At 60.9% G+C, this 13,405-nt stretch overlaps 2 protein-coding genes across 2 annotated transcripts in view; one reads left to right on the top strand and one right to left on the bottom strand.

Annotated features, from left to right (window-relative positions):
* Positions 1–1,650, top strand: part of RCC1L (RCC1 like) — a 33,850-nt gene extending 32,200 nt beyond the window's left edge. Inside the window, exon 11 of the mRNA XM_030300294.1 lies at positions 772–1,650. Coding sequence (XP_030156154.1) covers positions 772–849 — 78 coding nt within the window. The 3' untranslated portion in view covers positions 850–1,650. The remainder of the gene's footprint in view (positions 1–771) is intronic.
* Positions 1,651–4,480: 2,830 nt separating this feature from the next.
* Positions 4,481–13,405, bottom strand: part of CASTOR2 (cytosolic arginine sensor for mTORC1 subunit 2) — a 58,398-nt gene continuing 49,473 nt past the window's right edge. The window contains exons 8-9 of the mRNA XM_030300791.1: positions 10,096–10,190; positions 4,481–10,016 (exon numbers count right to left, since the gene is read on the bottom strand). Coding sequence (XP_030156651.1) covers positions 9,951–10,016; positions 10,096–10,190 — 161 coding nt within the window. The 3' untranslated portion in view covers positions 4,481–9,950. The remainder of the gene's footprint in view (positions 10,017–10,095; positions 10,191–13,405) is intronic.

The raw sequence follows: 13,405 nt of genomic DNA, 5'->3' as shown, positions 1-13,405 counted from the left end.
GGGGCTCGAGCTCACGAACCACGCGATCATGACCTGAGCCGAAATCCTGAGTCGGGCGCTTACCCGACTGAGCCGCCCAGGCGCCCCCCGTGAGAGGTCTTTTGAAGGCGAGCAGGCCAGAGCCTCCACAGCAGCCTGAGGTCACCTCGCCGGTTGGACTGCGTGCGGTGACATGTCAGCGCAGGTGGGCAGTGCCGATGGGACTGCCGGTGAGGCCTCTGGCACCGTCTGAGACACGGGGGACGCCCCTCGAGGGTGCCTGTCATCTGGGAAACGGCCGACCTGGGACTGAGGCTGGCGGCTAACTCAGGGGAAGACGCCGGCCCGGGAGCCTCCTTCCCAAAGCAGACCCTGGCTGCAGGAGAAGGGGTTTCTTGAGCTGCCCCAGTGACCCGTGGTGGTGACCCCTAGGGATGGCCAGCAAGCACCTGGCGTGAGAGCAGGTGTTGACCTGTGGCAGAGTCATACCTGGGGGAGTAGGCATGTTCTAGCAGCCTCTCCGAAGGGTGGGCATGAAGAGTCACGTCTGCCACCGGCCGGGTGGGACGTCGGGATGGCTCTTTCCACGGTGATCGCGTTTATTCGTCTTAACACGCCTGCCGGCTAGGTAGAAGCACCCCCATTTGCAGGGTAGGGAGCCGAGGCTCCGGGAGGGTAAGTCACCTACCAAGAGGCAGAGCCAGGGGTCAGGCCCAGGTTGGGCCTCCTCCAAGCCCGTCCACCTCCCAGCCGGCCCCGTCCTCTCACGGTGTGTTGGGTCCTCTTTTGCAGGTGACGATGCCCGGGGAGCCCGTGGATGTGGCGTGTGGTGTGGATCACATGGTGACTCTGGCCAAGTCGTTCATCTGATGCTGCTTCCTGACCGGCTTGAGCCCGGACCCGGCCTCAGAGCCACTTGGACTGCTCAGCAGGGGGTCAGAGGGGATCGGGGCCCTTTGTGAAGGGTGACACGATCTCCCGGTGCCCTTAGCAGGAGCGTACTGGAAGAAGTCCCACGATTCAGTCCCTCTGGCTGCGGGTGAGACCTGCCACGTTCACCAGGCTGCGCGGCCCTGGCAGGGCAAGGGTAATCCACACGTCTCTGCTCTTTCCGGGGAACACACGACGGCTCCCGGGGTCATCTCTGGCCGGAGAGGCGGGTCCGAGGAAAGCTTAGCTCCACGGCATGTTTGATCGTAAAGGGGGATCTGGGCCCCGGGAGGGCTTCTGTGACCCTCTGACCACGGCCGAGCTCACGGTTGGCGCGTGGACCCCAGCGCGAGCCCCGGCCTGACCGAGGGAGTCGGGCTGTGGCTTCGGCCAGTCACCCGGCTCTGCTGCCCCGCGGCCGGCCCGTGCTGGGACACGAGCTGCAGTCCCTTGCGAGTACCGGTGGGCCCCGGGCGGCACGCACGGCCCACGGCCATCAGGAGCCTCCTAAACATTCTCCCCGCCTGGCTGGGGAAAGCCGAGGAGCCCCCGCAGGAGGAAGAGCGAGGCCCGATTCTTGGGGCACTGAACACGCCCCGCGGAAGCCTGGCTGGAGGGCCGGCCCCGGGGAAGAGGCTCAGAAAGTGTGGAAAACATTTGAGGAGTAACATAACCTGTCCTCTTGCTTAAAACTTCTTTCAGAACTCTCTTTTGCAATAAAGCCTATTTTCTGCCTTTTTATTTTTGAGCACTGAAGAAGTCTTTTATTTTTACTTTACCTGGTCAGTTAGAGATTAGCTTTCAAAAGCCGGACTTTGGACAAAGAGACAGCTAGAAGCCAGTGACAAATAACTTTAGGGGACAGTCCTGCCTGAAGGCAATTTTTCTGAACAGGGTGTCCTCCCACAGTTCAGTTGGGAGAAAATGACGAAATCTGAAATAATTGATAATCGTGCCACAGCCCGGGGAGCTCAGTGGCTGCACCCCCTTCCTTTTGTCCATTCACTCAACAAATACTTCCTGTCAGCCCCTGTATGCCAGGCTCGTGTAGCACACTGGGTCACTTGGGGCCAAGAGCCCCGCGAGCAGGTGTCATGAAGCTGACTTCTAGGAGGCGGAACACCGTAAACAGGCAAAATGGAAAATACGGTAAGACGGTTATGCGGGCTGTGGAGAAAAAGCAGGGGAAGGGGGCTAGCGATGTGGGGCGCTTTGCGGTCTAAAGTAGAATGGTTGGGGTGCCTGGCTGGTTTGGAGCGGGAGATTTTCGATCTTTGGGTTGTAGGTTCTAGCTCCACATTGGGTATAGAGATTGCTTAAAAATAAAATCTTTATGGGGGCGCCTGTGTGGCTCCGTCGGTTAAGCGTCCAGCTTCGGCTCAGGTCATGATCTTGTGGTTTGTGAGTTCAAGACCCACATCAGGCTCTGTGCTGACAGCTCAGAGCCTGGAACCTGCTTCGGATTCTCTGTCTCCCTCTCTCTCTGCCCCTCCACCACTCACGCTCTGTCTCTGTCTCTCTCTCTCAAAAATAAACGGCTTGGAAAGAGAGTGGGGGAGAGGGGCAGAGGGAGAGAGAAAGAATCCCGAGCAGGCTCCAAGCCCAGCATGGAGCCCGACCCTGGGATCCTGACCTGAGCCAAGATCAAGAGTCGGACGCTCAGCTGACCCAGGCGCTGCAAAAATAGTCTTAAAAAAAAAAAAACGTGGAACGGTCACTTCTTTAAGCAGGAGTCCTTGCTGTGTGTGGCCAGAGGCTGCAGGAACCAGCCAGGTTGCATCCGGGGGAGCGGCCCCGGGACCCCTCCCGGGCTCATGCGTACCTCCTCTTCTCTGTGGAGAACCAGTTCTTAAGCTTTACAGCAAAGGTTTCCCATAAACTTGAGAGACAAATTGAAAATGCTTTGTCACCTTCCTTCCCCAAACTCATGGTGGGGCCACGTACCGTGTCGCCCCAGCGGTGAAGGACAGAAATCTGTCCTCCCTGAACTACGGATCTTAAAGCACCCGCCGGTTTACAGAGGGGGAGTGTCCCAGAAGGCCACGGTCATACCGGGGGTCCCCCCGGTGGTGGTCAGGGGCAGGAAGTGATGGTGCTGGGCAGGGTCCGTCGAGTGGTTTGGAGCCTCCCACCCCAGATTCCGACCCGGTGACTACCTCCGTCTTGGACACCGCGACCGCGGCACTTGTAAGGGATGCCCTCGGTTGGGCTTGGTCTGTCTGCCTGGCTGGTCGGATTGCGTCAGCCACACGCCAGGCCCTCTCCACAGTCGTCTTCTGTGCCAGGCTCTCCGCTTCCGTCCCCTCGTTCCTGACCCTCCCAGCACTGGGCAGTTGGGTCCCCGTGGATGTCCTGGCTCTGATGCGTCATCTGAAGGCCTGAGAGGGCACTCGGCCTGCAGACCCCAGAGGGAAAAGCCTTCAGGGCAGCAGAACTTTCTGGAGCTCAGGGTGGTAAGAGTGCTCCAGCCCCCCTGCGCCACGCCCGTCCATCTCCAGGGGCAGGGGTGAGGTGGGGTGGGTGTGGGGGTCGGTGGGTGGGGCCAAGCGCAGACCTGGGCCTTCAGCCCCGCCCTGCTCACACCTGCCTTCCACGGAAAATGCCAGAGATCGATTCCAGGATCTCTTCTGTGCCCAGGCAGCCCCGATGCCCACCTACCAAGGCAGCAAGGAGCCAGACACAGAGGCTCATGGGAGGGGCGCTGGGCAGGTGCCCTCCCTCTTGCCTCCAGGGTATCTTGTCCGAGCAACCCTTCCCGGGGGTGTGACGTCCACAGCAGGGCTCCAGGCTTGGGGAAGAAGCCCTGTCCTCCATGACGCCCCCCGCCCCCCACCCCCCGGCCCCACCTCTGCCAGAGGTCTGGGAAGGAATGGAGGGTGTAGTGGCCCGTCTCCAGGATGGCCCCCGAGCCCCCGACCTGCCGGCTCTCACACCCCTGAGCGGCCTCGGCCTGTGTCCCATCCGAGCCGGGCTGTATGACGACGGCATGGCGCTCGGCGGTGGTGTGTGAATTCTGAGGCCTGGGAAGAAAAAAACCATTCTGGCTTCTCCCTTGGCCCTCGAATCCCTTGCTCTGGGGGAGGCCAGGCACCCTACCGCGAGGAGACTCGAGCAACCCCGAGGGGGGGCCCACGCGGAGAGGAAGAGGCTTCCTGCCAGTAGCCGGGCCCAACCTGCAGGCTGTGTGAACAAACCGCCTTGGAAGCAGATCCTCGGGTCCCTCGGCCAAGACTTCAGACAACTGCAGCCTCGCGAGGGGCTCTGGGCCAGAACTGCTCAGACTGTTCCCGGATTCCTAACCCACAGAAACCGCCAGGCGCAAACAGTCATTTTCCAAGCTGCTAAGTTTGGGGGCCACTCGTTACGCAGCACCAGGCAACTAATTCGGCCCCTCTCGCTCTGGGGCACGTTTCCTCTCTCAGACTCTGGGTGTTGGGCTGGAAGCCTTGTTCTCCCTCCTCCCAGCACCCCCGGCCTGTCCTCCACCCACCCCCGCTCCCGACCGTGGCAGAGAAGGGAAAGATAGACGTGGTCCCGGGTCAGCCCCAAATCACACAGCCGTCAGCCACCACCCGTTTTTTTGTCCATTTTAATTAACACTTTACAAAGTACAAAATATACTGTCTTTTTTGGGGGGGAACATTAGGTACTTTTTTTCTCTCCGTCATACAGTACATGAATCTCGAGGGTTTTGTGTTTCTTCAAGAAAAAAGAGTAAGCGTGAGGGCCCCCGGGGCGTAGGGTCACCCGGTGCTCCCCCCTCGCCCAGGCCCCGGGACAGATCTAAGTGCCACTGCTGCTGCTGGTGACCCGGGGCATTGCCAGGTGAGGGCCGGACCCCCCGAGGCGAGGCCCTGGGCAGGGCAGAGGCCCCTCGGAGCCCCATCATGCACCCAACATCCACTCACCCCCATCTCAGGATAACGGAAATAATTTTGGCATAGAGCAAGAGAAGGACTTGGGATTTTGTTTGTTGTCAGCCCCCTGCCCTCTCCCCACCTCCACCCCGCCCAGTTTTGGAGCCAACCCTGCTCAGTTCTCCCTGGACCATTTTCTGAATAGGTAAACTGAGGCAGAGGATGGGAAAATGCACTGGGCTTGACCTCGGTCTTGGGACACGAATTTGGCCCGTTTTTCATCCACCACCAACCACACTCCCCACCCTGGTCCCCGACTTCACTGGACGCTCTTTGCAGACGAGCCCCCGGTAGGCAAGGGGCACCGGCACCCTACCCGTCTCCCCGTGAATACTGTCTTCAGGGCTGGGCGCTCCTGAAGAGCTGGCCCGGCAGGTCTAGCCCCTTGGGGCTGGCTGCATGGGCTGTGTGGGCCGCCAGGCGTCTGTGGGGCACAGCAGAGCCCCTGCTGGGGACATCCCTGTCCCCCACACCCTATCAACTCTACAGGCAGCCCCCGGTAAGAATGCCCTTGAGGCCTCAAAATACTGAACGAGCCAGGCCCTTGGCTCGGATGTGGGCTTTGCACACACACCGATGTGTAGGACACGTGCACACTCCCACGTGTATGTACACACACACGCGGCCGAACTCACGACACTGTCCTCCCAGCCTTTCCCCACCTTGTTCCGAGAGCCTCAAACGCCCTCCCCACCACGGATGCCGCGGTCCAGGCCACAGGCTTCTTTCTCCCTCTGACCCGGGCCACTCCTGGCACCATCGGCCCCAGGGATGGCAGGCTGCCTCAGCCAACAGCTCCCGCCTTGCCTTCGCCTTCTCAAGAGAGCAGGCTTCATAGGAGGTCGTGGATGTCAAAGCTGAAGGCCACGGCCCACCCTGTGGCTTTCTCCCCAGGGTCTAAGGAGTAAGAGACAGTTAAGTTTGCCCTTTTGTTACCTCTACTTTGACAATGAAAGAAAGAAAAAGAGCTGGGATGGGCTCTGAGATACAGGAAAAGGGACTAGCTAGCGTAGGAGTCAACTGCCCTCCACCCGGGCCTCTCTTCCCAAGCCCGCCCTCTGCTGGGTTGACCACCGAGCGGCCATCTTGGTTGGCTCCCCTCTGGCGGCCTCTTTGTAGGGAGGGCTACCGCCCCCTCCAGGCCCAGCCCCTCCCTCAGCATAGCGTCTGGGAAACCTGAGAAGCCAAAGCTCTGGTCTTTGGGGTTGAGGGGGGAGACTCCGTTATCCTTGCCCCTCAAGCTCTGCTCACCAAGCCAGCCACACAACAGGTCCATTTCCCAGCGTCTGTGACAGCCGTGACGGGCTGCTCCTGGCTCACAGGGGGGCATGGACATATTGGGGGGTTTCTTCCTACCCCCTACTCAGTGTTCACTCAGGAAGTGGTACCAAACATTTCTAGGTCACAGAGCACAGGAGTGCTTGGCTATCATTTGAGAGGTCCTCAAGGTCCCTCTTAACCCTGGCTGGGAACCCAAGTTGTCCCCAAGTCCAGTCCAGAGGCCCACAAAGGCAGCCTAGGGTGGCCACAAGACTCCTCTAACAGCCTCATCTTTGACTATTAGGCAAATGGTGCCCTTGGCTCGGGATAGGGGCCTCACCCTACCCATCAACCCATAACCTTCTCTGCCGTCCTCTATCATCTCACAGGGGACAAGCTTCGCCAGACCACGCATCTTCTTCTGGACACCACGCTGGTCACCAGGGCCACGCTGTCTGATGGGGGAGGCCATGGCGGGCAGCTCTGGGTCACCTGGCTCCTTTCCTGCCCACCAGGGGCCTGTGGCCTGGGGTGGGTGGCAGGGGGAGGATGCTGGTGCTCGGGACGCTCTGGACCCCCCAAATCCTGGGGAGGGGAAGTCTGCACACCTCTCCAGCTTGGATGTGTGCCCTGGGCTCTGGAGCCCACCACGGAGGAAGGGGTGCAGAGGGAGGAAGGCGTTTCTTGGAAACCAGAGGAGCCCATGCTGAGGGTTGAGCCACAGAGATTTTTGTAACCGGGGGTGAGGGAGAAGGGGGTGGTCGAGCCTCCCGTCTCCCCACCTCCTCTCTTTAGTGTGCAGGGATGGGGCAGGTGAGGGGTGAGGGTGGCCTTAAGCTGGTGCAAGCTTTTCTTACCGCGGAGTGGCACAGAGGCAAAGACATGCACATCTGGAGCCCAGGAGGCAGGTTGGGGCCACCACTCACCCCTACCTTTCGGCAGCCTCACTCAGGAGCCCCGTTTTCCTGCCCCTGCCATGTGCCCCACCGGCCAGAGCCAAGATACCCTCCGCCCCGATGGCACATCCCTCAGGCCACTCTGGTGGGGCTGGAGAGCCCCCCGCACCCAGCAAACGTGGGTCACTCTTCCCTCCCAAACTGCCATGGAGACCAAATCCCTGACTATGCTCGTCACGGGCACAGCAAGAGGGGAGCCCAGGGAACGAGAAGATCCAGACGGCAGCTCGGGGCCCAGGCCCAGATGGCCGCCAACCCTCGCCCCAGCCCCCCCGGACACAAGGTCAAGGGCCTCGGTCCTTTTGTTGACTAGACGGGGCCAGTGTCCAGGAAGAAGCCTGAGAAAAGAAGCCGAAGTTTGTCAGCTTGCCGGTGAAAAGGACCAGGTAAGCAGTCAGCCAGGAGGAAGGGGAGGGGACGGGAGGGGAGGGGAGGGGGGCCCAGGCTGGAAAGCAGGGCGGGACCACCTACCTGCCCAGGTCTTTGGGCAAAGAGCAACGGTCACAGGGCCTTTCTGCTCAAGAGCGAGAAATTCCAACACTCCTCCCTCCATACCACCGTCCCCCAGATAAAACAAGGGTGCCCGGGGGACCTTGACCATGGAAACGGGGGTGCAGGCAGGGGCTGAATCCAGCTTTCAAGGGAGACTGGGGGAGGGAGTCTTGGGGCTCCGCTCCTAGGCTGCTGGTTTTTTTTTTCCCTCTCAAGTCAGGGCTTCTCGAATAATGTATTGCCTATATACTTGAATTAAAAATATATGGTGGCTCAAAACGTGCCCGCGTGCACGGCAGACGCGGCGGGAGGAGGCCCCCACGCCCACACACGTGCACACACAGCGGGGTCTGTGATCCACGTACTGTGCACACACGCGTGTGTGCTCACACAGTATATATTAACATATATATTGCTCAAGTATATATGCTATTTACAGTATATATCTATATCAACATAAAACACAGGTATTTATAAGTGTGTACAATAGATACGTCCTGGGGGGGGGGGGGCCTGGGGAGCACACGTTTCCGGGGTCACGGGGCCGACACATTTGCTCGGCGGGGTGGGGGTGGGGGGGGGAGCGTGGAGGAGTGACATCATCAGGAGACCCGACGGGGAAGGAGTCTGGAGAGGCGCGCCACGGAGAATCAAGGCCTTCCGAGGAGAGAAAGGGGACTCGGGGTCTCAGGTGCTTTCCTGCCCGCTCGGCCACCCCCCACCCCGTTTTGGAGCCAGCAAACAGATGGACACGTTTTGGTTGTTTTAAGAGTTTTGTGCAACATGAATGAACTTAAAAAAAAAAAAAAAAAAGTGGGTTCCTCATCAGTGCTTGGGCCCCGAGCATCTTTAAGGATCTGGTGGGCGTCCCAGGCTCAGAGGGTCCCCCGACGCTGGGAGAACAGGGCAGTGGGGCTCACACAAGCCCTTCACCAGAGAGACCCTCCTTTCTCCTCTGAGCCTCTCAGGGACAGCGCAAGGCAGCTGTCGCCTGAGAAGGAGCACCAGGGAGGGAGGGGCCGCCTTGGGGCTCACCCCCATTCGCCCTGGTCGGCCTGCCACCTGGCTGTCCCCTGCCCCGTGGCCTCTGGGCACCCCGCGGGAACCCCAACCTCGCCACACACCTCTGCCGGCTCCCTGCTCCAGAGAAAGGGCTAATACCTCTGTGACGCCTACAGACTCCCACGCTTGTCCCTGGAGCCACAGGGCGTCGGCCAAAGGACCCTGAGCCTCTGGGTCCCCCAACAGAACTCAGCAGGCGTCGTCCCCTGTCCCCTGAAACTGCCGCCGACCACAGCCTGGGCGCGAATACATTAAATAAGAAACTAAAACGTACTGTATGGTTTTCTCTATTAAGGCTCAGATAAGCTGCCCCCCCAGGTCAAGTACTCATGAATGCCACAGGCCCCAGCTGAGGGGCGGGCAGGCAGGTGAGTTGGGGGCAGAGGCCTTCCACATCCCCCCAAAAGTGGGGCAGGGGAGGGGGCAGGATAACGGGGAGCCCTGTGCTGGTCTAGTCAACTGCTGGGGAGTGGGGGTGACCCAAGAAACCCCAGGTCCAAAATGCTGGGGATGCCCCCCGCTTCGGGGAAACCAAGGCTCCGCCTGCCCAAGGAGGGTCCAGGGAAAGCAGCGGGGACAGGAGCTCGTGCCCCAGGCTGGTGGGTCTCCTGGGAACCGCCCCCAGGAGTGAGTGCTTATGGCGGGGAGGGTGTGGACAGGGCCCCCTTGGCAGTCTTGCTGGGAGTCGGGGCGCGGGCCCTGCGGATGGCAGGTGAAATTCTGGGTGGCCTGGGTCCTCCCCAGATCAGGGCCCCACCCCTGCTTGTCGGAGCCTCCCCAGCGCGTGACCCGAGGGCCGCCCACTGGCCTCCACTCTGCGGGAACCAGCCCGGAGCTGACGGAACGGGAGACCAGCGGCCACAACATCCAGCCTCAGGTCCTCACGGGGGTCTCCCCGGTCTCCGTGAACTCGGCTCCGCTCGGCCGGCTCCCCAGGATGACGCGAGAGTCAGAACCCCATCGTCTCGTAGGAGGGGCCTGCTTCCTTCGGCATCTGCCCCCCGCCCCCCGCCGTGGGCCAGGCCAGAGGGGAAGGCCGGTCGGCTCGCAAACTCCCTGGGCCTCAGACATCATTTTCTGGAGTAGGGGTGGTGGGGAGGAGGAGCAGCTGGGGGGAGGGGGGGTTCTCTGGAGGGTCTGGGGGCTCCAGGAAGGCAGGAGGGCATGGGGAGGCCTTGGCTTGGGCCCCAGGCCCGGCAGGGTGAGCAATCAGGGGGTGTCTCCCTGAGGCCCTGTCTTGGGGGCCCCCGGGGCCGATTTTCCAGTCCGTGAGAAATACTGTGAGAAGAATCTTCGGGGGAGGGGCCTGGCCCAGGCCTGGGGGGGCAGACAGGGAGGAGTGGAAGAGGCCCTCCTAATGCTTCTCTGCTTGGCTGACTTTCAGGGCGCCGATGACGGCGTTGATGTTTTCTTCTGGTACCTGCAGGGGGCAGGAAGGGGGGGCAAGTAGCCATGAGCCCCGGACTGGCATCCCTCGCCCCCTCGCCCTCGACACTCACCAGCGCGTGGTCGAACTTGAAAGTACTGATGTAGTAGGCGGGGATGTCTGCGGCAGCCAGGGGCTCGGAGATCTGGGCCACGATGCCACACTCATCTGGGGACAGAGGTGGGGACGACGCTCAGCCTCCTCGGCCAGCCTTCCGCCCTGCTCTGCTGACAGCGCCTGCCACGCACCCGCAGTGTCTAAGCGCTCCTGCCCCTCGCGCCCTGAAACCTTAGCGCAAGGCCCCTCCATCCGGGATCCTTCTCGGATGTCCCTGGCCAGCAACGAGCTCTCCTCTGTGGGGCTCCTCACGGCCCAGCTCTGTCCGGCTTCGGTCCTGTTTCCAGGCCTCCTTCCCCGCCACCTCTCGAGTTCTCCGAGATGGAGCTGTGGCCGACGGGAGGACATGGGTTCACGCCCTCTCTCCTGTTGCCGTCTGACTCTCTTCTAGCCAGAGTGGTCCAGTCACTTCCTCTCTCTGAGCGTAAGCTTCCCCGTTGGAGTCCCCACCGGGTAATGAGTGACCTCTGCCTGTCCTAAGGGCGGTGCCAGGCATTTGTTTGGGGCCCGAACGGGACTTCTGCAAAGTCCCTCGCCTCCAGCATCCTGTCTGTTTTGAAGGCACCATTCAAGGCTGCCTCCTACAGGAAGACCTCCAGGGTGCGAGGACCACTCTGAGTCACCAACACAACCCACTCAAAGTTTTCAGGTGGCTTCTCCCAAAGCCACTGTTCGGATTTTGACAATGGTACATTTTTCCCAACACTGTCCCCGACTGGGTGGGAGAGGCCAGATCGGGTCACCAGTTCCCCCCGTGACTCTGAGGCTGAAGCCTGGGAAACAGCCCCGGCTGCACCACTGCAACACCCCATTATCACCCCATCCAGCCTCCCTTCTGCCCCCTCACTCCCTGGCCCCGGCTCCTGATGTTGTCAGCCCAGCCCTGGACCCGTGTGGCGACCAGCTAGGCTTCTCAAACTCCTGCTTTTCGCTTGGCCCGCCGGGGGGCTTCCTGGCTGGACCCGAAGGCCCTTTCGGTGGCCGTACGGGCCTGGGGCCTGCACATCTGGTGACCCTCTGCCACCAAGTGGTGGAGACTGGCTGTATCCGAGACCCTTTAGCTCCAGACGCAACGATCCCGATAGAGACGGGGGCGGGAGATTAGAGTCTAGAACGACGCCTTTCCGACTGTGGGCTGGGACCCATCCTGACGCCCGCCTAGAAGGCCGGTGGCCAGCATTTTACAAAATGATGCGACGGAAGAGGAAAAGACCAAACGGCGCAGCGCAGAGCTGGAGCGAGTACGGTTTTGTGCAAATGCAATCTGGGCTGTGTGCGCGCGCGGGGTTAGGATTAGCAAGCGTGTTTACTCCAAACCACGCTCGAAAACATATGGGATCTTGGATTCTCGGGGAGCTATTTTCCTTGCGGGGCTATTTATAGCTGGAAGCATGGCTTCGAACCCCGCGGCGTCCCGGGAAGGCAGGCAGACCCAGCTTCCGCGGCCGATTCTTACACACACCCTTTCCCCTGGCCGGCCGCCCGCCCGCGGGGCCGCGCAGACAAAAACAGCCTCACGGCGACGCGCAGACGTTTGCCGATGGAGAGATGTTTTGGGTTTCACCCACCCATCCCCTCTGTATCTCTTCTTTATTTGGACTTGCTGTTTTTGTATTCTACGCGGTCTATTTCGATCAACTCGGGACCAGAGCTGGGGGCTGAAAGGCGAGCCGACACGCGTGTCCTCCTGCTTCTGGCCTGAGTCTCCTGGTGACCCCCCGGCAGCCCCCGCTTTGCCCGCCCGAGCTCTGCCGGACGCCTCCACCTTCAGGAAGAAATAGTGACAGGCTCTTCGGTCTGGCCTTGGCCGCGCTGCCTGTGGTGACCTGACCAGCTCACCCTCTCTACCTTTGGACTCTGCACCCTGGGCACGGCCGCCGGGAGCCACCTGGGTGTCACGTCATACCTCCCTCTGCTGCTACTGCCCTCTCCTCCCCGCGGCCGGGTGAATATCCACCAGTCACCTTCACCGGGAAGCCCTCCCTTCCTGACCCTTCTCCAATCACCCGGTCCTTCCATGTGACGGTGACAGCACATGCAGCCTGCTGAGCACCTGGGGTAACAGACACGCGTGCTCGCCACCCGGACGCAGCATCTACGGTCATCCTTATCTTACATAGTAGGAAACTGAGGCTCAGAGGTTAAGCAGCCTGCCTGCGGTCTCGCCGCTTTCTTCCAGCCCAGGGCTCATCTCCACATCCCCATGACCCTGCACAAGTAGGCGGGAGAAGGGCTGGGGTCTGTGGAGGAGGAGGTCCTGAGAGGCAGGCTGTGGGTCCCAGGGTCGGACCAGGAGCCATCAGTGTACATTTCCCAGCACTCCAGAGAACAGCCTACTGTCCTGCCCCCAGCATGGCTCTGGCTTTGGCCTTGATGTGAGCAGAGCTGGGGTGGGAGATGGGGGTCGGGGGACCTGTCCCGTCCTGCTAGTTACTGTCCACCTGCAGGCTCATCCAGAGGCGGGTGAGGCAGGAGGCAGGACATGGCTCCCTCGCTGACCCTTCGCCCTCAGGTCAAAATGCCCTGCCACCTCCATCTCCTGTCCCGGGAACTGAGCGCCCAGGGCTGACACGATGGCCCCTGGAGCAGTCTGAGCTTTATCTGGAACATTCTTCACTCCATCTGTGGGAAATCGGTGCTCAGGGCTGGCCGAGGATGCTCCCAGAAACGACTGCCCTGTAACTTACTGACAGCCTCTCCCGGGTTCGAGCTCTGGCATCTGGCGAGTCCAGCCTAAAGAAATCCTTTCTGATGGCTGCATCCCTGGTGACGGGGCCAGCAGCCCCCACCCAGTACCGGGCGGATCGGTGTCACGTGGCCCTGCTACCTACCGAGGGCCCTGAGCCCTGTGGCCCCTTGTAAAATGCTCAAGGAAAACACTATCTGCCCAAAGACACTGTTTGGGCAGTTGTGGAAACCGAGTCTGGACGGAGTCGTGGGGAATCACTGGGGATTTCTCCCCATGGGATCAGTTTGTCGTGGTTACGGAGGAGAGAACAGGAAGGGTGAGATATTCAGGGGTGAGTGCGGGGGTGTCTGGAGTCTTACTGGGAGACTGTTCGGCAACTGTATTGATCTACACGAGGGAAACTCATCAAAACCACAGCAGCCACCGCCTGTGAGCAGATGGGGCTAACGAGTGACTTAAAAACAAGGGCGCTTGGGTTGAAGGAGCTCCTCCCGTCCTCTGCAGGCCCGTGCCTCCTGTCGCTCGCCGGTCAAGGGCCCGTGGCGGTGGGGACCTCGGCTCGGCAAGCCTCAGCCTC

Source organism: Lynx canadensis, chromosome E3 (genome assembly GCF_007474595.2).
Source record: "Lynx canadensis isolate LIC74 chromosome E3, mLynCan4.pri.v2, whole genome shotgun sequence".
Taxonomy (NCBI): domain Eukaryota; kingdom Metazoa; phylum Chordata; class Mammalia; order Carnivora; family Felidae; genus Lynx; species Lynx canadensis.
This window is presented reverse-complemented; position numbering and strand designations above follow the sequence as displayed.